At 38.8% G+C, this 3,293-nt stretch overlaps 1 protein-coding gene across 1 annotated transcript; it reads left to right on the forward strand.

Annotated features, from left to right (window-relative positions):
• Nucleotides 1–2,022: 2,022 nt before the first annotated feature.
• On the forward strand, nucleotides 2,023–3,009 carry LOC140507597 (olfactory receptor 51G2-like). Its single transcript, XM_072615621.1, has one exon. It carries the CDS (start codon nucleotides 2,023–2,025, stop codon nucleotides 3,007–3,009), a length of 987 nt encoding a protein of 328 aa, XP_072471722.1.
• The last annotated feature ends 284 nt before the right edge of the window (nucleotides 3,010–3,293 follow it).

Raw genomic sequence — 3,293 nt, forward strand, 5'->3', positions numbered from 1 at the left:
ACATAAATTATTTTTCCAATGACATACTTCATATTTTTTTTTATTATTCTTTTGATTTTTTTTATTGTTTCATGGTGTCTCATGGAGTTATTAGCTTCCACTTGCCCAATTCTAATTTTTAAGAAATTGTTTTCTTCTGTAAGCTGTTGTACCCCATTTTAAAGGAGTTCTTTTCTTCTGTTGATTTTTGTGCCTCTTTTGCCATTTTGACAATAATTTTTTAAGGTGCTACTTTCTTCCCTATTTTTTTGTTCCTCCTTTACCAAGCTATTGACTCTTTTCATATTTTTCTTTCATCTTTTTCTTTTTTAACCCAATTGTTTCCTCTAACTCTCTTATTTGATTTTTAAAATCCCTTTTGAACTCTTTTGAAAATTTTTTGCTTGGCCTGTGACCAATTCACAGTTTTTTTTGTTGTTTTGCATGCAGCTATTTTGACTTTGTTGTTTTTTCCTAAATTTGTGTTTTGATCTTCCCTGTCACCACAGTAACTTTCTATGGTCAGGTTCTTTTTGTTGCTCTTGTTTGCTTATTTTTTGGCTTATTTCTTAACTTTTAGATTTATGTTAAAGTTGGGCTCTGCTCCTGTGTTGGAGGAAATACTCTCTCAAACTTTAGGACTTCTGTACTTCTGTTTTCAGATATAGCTCTGATGGTCAGTCTATAAGTTTCTTTGGTGCTTCCAACGTCATACAATCTAAGGGGATGTGTGGTCACTTCTCTCCTGGCCTATGTCTTTATCCAAGCAGGATAAAGTTTGTTTAAACCTGTTTCCCTATAACCAACAGCACTAGTACTCCTCCTGACTTTGTTACTGTGGTCAGATTCCTCTGCTTTCTTGTAGCCACAATTGTCAATTCTCCCTCCATTTTGGAATTGAGACCAGAGTTCCTATTTGTCCTTGAGTACGAGTACTCTTCCCCACTCTGGAATCAAGATTAGAACACCTGTTCCCTTGTTCCAAGTGTAATAACTCCTTTTTGTCCTGTATGTGAAAGCTGGAACTGTGTATAGGCAATGCAACAGTCCTAAACCTAGTGCAAAAGAGTCCTCTTCTATCTCCTCCCTATCAGTTGTTTCCCCATTCCCAATATCTGTAGGCTGACAGCTATAGAAGCTGCTGCTACCGCCACGGTCTTCTTCACATGAAGGATCCTTAAGCCCATCTCATGAATCCAATCCATTTCTAAGCTGGGTCCTTTCCTTCCTTTATTCTCCACAAATCTGTGTTCTTATTTTACTTTCAATCCAAGATAACTTCTGTCTAATCACCCCTGCCCTCTGGAAGCAGTATATTGCCTGTTTCTTTAGATTCTACTTCTGAATTTCGAATGATGGTTTCCCAGTTCTCGTCCCCTTATTTCCCTAAATTGGAGGTTTCTCCTTGTCCCCAAAGAATAATTCAAAAAATGTGTTGTCTCTTTCAGTGAGTTTTACCAGCTTATTTCCAAAAAATAAAAATCATAGCTAATATATGATTGTTAAAGTTTATAAAATGCTGTCCATAAATAATTTTATTTGATCTTCACAGCAGTCTTGTGAAGTAGACACTATTATTTTCCCCATTTTACTGATTAGGAAGCTGAAACTGAAAAATTATGAGTGACTTGCCAAGGTCACACAGCTAGAAGATCTTTCTGTGATTTCATCATTCCATCAGGCTGCCGAAATATCTGAGTCCTTCCCATCTTGCTTAGGGTTATGACTATTCAACCTGCTTGTTGGTAATCTCAGCACAAATATAAATCTCATTGGAATTCATGGATCGCAAGAATATTCAAAAGGCCTCTATAATGTGTGTATATATATATATATATATATATATATATATATATATATATATATATATATATATATTTCCTTATAGTTTGCGACCTGTTTTCTCTCCATTACTTACTGAATAACACCTCCCTTCAGGTCAGCATTCAGAGGTAGCTCTGTACATCCTCAATATTTATTTGGCATAATCTTTGGATGTTCATTCACATCTAACTTCTTTCTTTGCTTCCCCATCCAGTATCCATGTCTTGGAATTACTCTGAGAAGGACCCCTCCCATGACATTTTGCTGCCATACAATAGTACTGACTTTCAGCCTTCTGTCTTCATCTTGACTGGTCTCCAAGGACTGGTAGGGACCCGCATGTGGCTAAGCCCACTTTTGAGCCTTATGTACATCATCACTCTGGCTGGCAACTGCACATTATTATATCTGGTCAAGATTGAGCGCAGTCTCTGGGAGCCCCAATATCTTTTTCTCTCCATGTTGGCAGGAGCTGACATTGGCCTGTCCATTTCAACATTGTCATCAGTGCTTAAGGTTTTTATCTTCGGGCATCATGAGATTGCATTTGACGGCTGCCTTAGTCAGCTCTTCTTTATTCACACCTTCTCCTCTACAGGATCAGGGATTCTCTTATCTATGGCCTTTGATCGCTTTGTAGCCATCAGTCACCCATTGCATTATACCACAATCCTTACCCATCCACGCATCACTAAAATGGGTCTGGCAGCTTTTTTGAGGGGTATAGCACTCATGACTCCATTGCCCATCCTCCTCAAGAGATTGCCTTTCTGCAAAGGCCAGACCCTCTCCTACTCCTACTGCCTTCATCCTGATGTCATGAAGCTGGCCTGTGGTCCTGTCAAGATCAATATCTTCTATGGTCTAGTCTTGGTCATCTGCTCCTTTGCAGTTGACTCCTTGCTCATTGTCCTCTCCTACACTCTAATCCTTCGATCTGTGCTGGGAATTGCTTCCAGAGAAGGTCAGCTCAAGGCACTGAACACCTGCCTTTCCCACATCTTCATTGTCCTCATCTTCTACACGCCACTCTTAGCAATAACATTGTTGCATCGTATCAATCAAAAGAGTTCCCCTTTAACCCATGCTGTCCTAGGCAATATTTATCTCTTCATGCCTCCTATGTTCAATCCAATTATCTATAGTCTGAAAACTAAACAAATTCGTGCTGCTCTGCAGAAGTCCTTTGGAAGCTGGACAAGGTGAGGAGATGATTTCTAGTGTTTCCTGAAATATGTTTGTTCTAGGAAATGGAAACCAAGGTTCTGGACCATGGACTTAAGCAGAGTGAGTGTCCTTGGTTATTTTTTTTTATTGTGTCTCCTTATCTCATCTAAGTTAGAAGTGAAATGGCCTTTCATTGGCCCAATTTCACCATCTGTCCATACTCAAATTTTGTCCTGTTCTATTTCTGATCTTCTCTCCCTTGTTACATATTGGGGCTGGTTGTTAGCTCCATTCGATCTCAAAACTACAAAGTCCTATCAAAT

This window comes from Notamacropus eugenii, chromosome 5 (assembly GCF_028372415.1).
Source record: "Notamacropus eugenii isolate mMacEug1 chromosome 5, mMacEug1.pri_v2, whole genome shotgun sequence".
Classification (NCBI taxonomy): domain Eukaryota; kingdom Metazoa; phylum Chordata; class Mammalia; order Diprotodontia; family Macropodidae; genus Notamacropus; species Notamacropus eugenii.

Bases quoted from the DNA above. Each gene is read 5' to 3' on its own strand.
- LOC140507597 (XM_072615621.1), top strand. From the start codon at position 2,023: ATGTCTTGGAATTACTCTGAGAAGGACCCCTCCCATGACATTTTGCTG.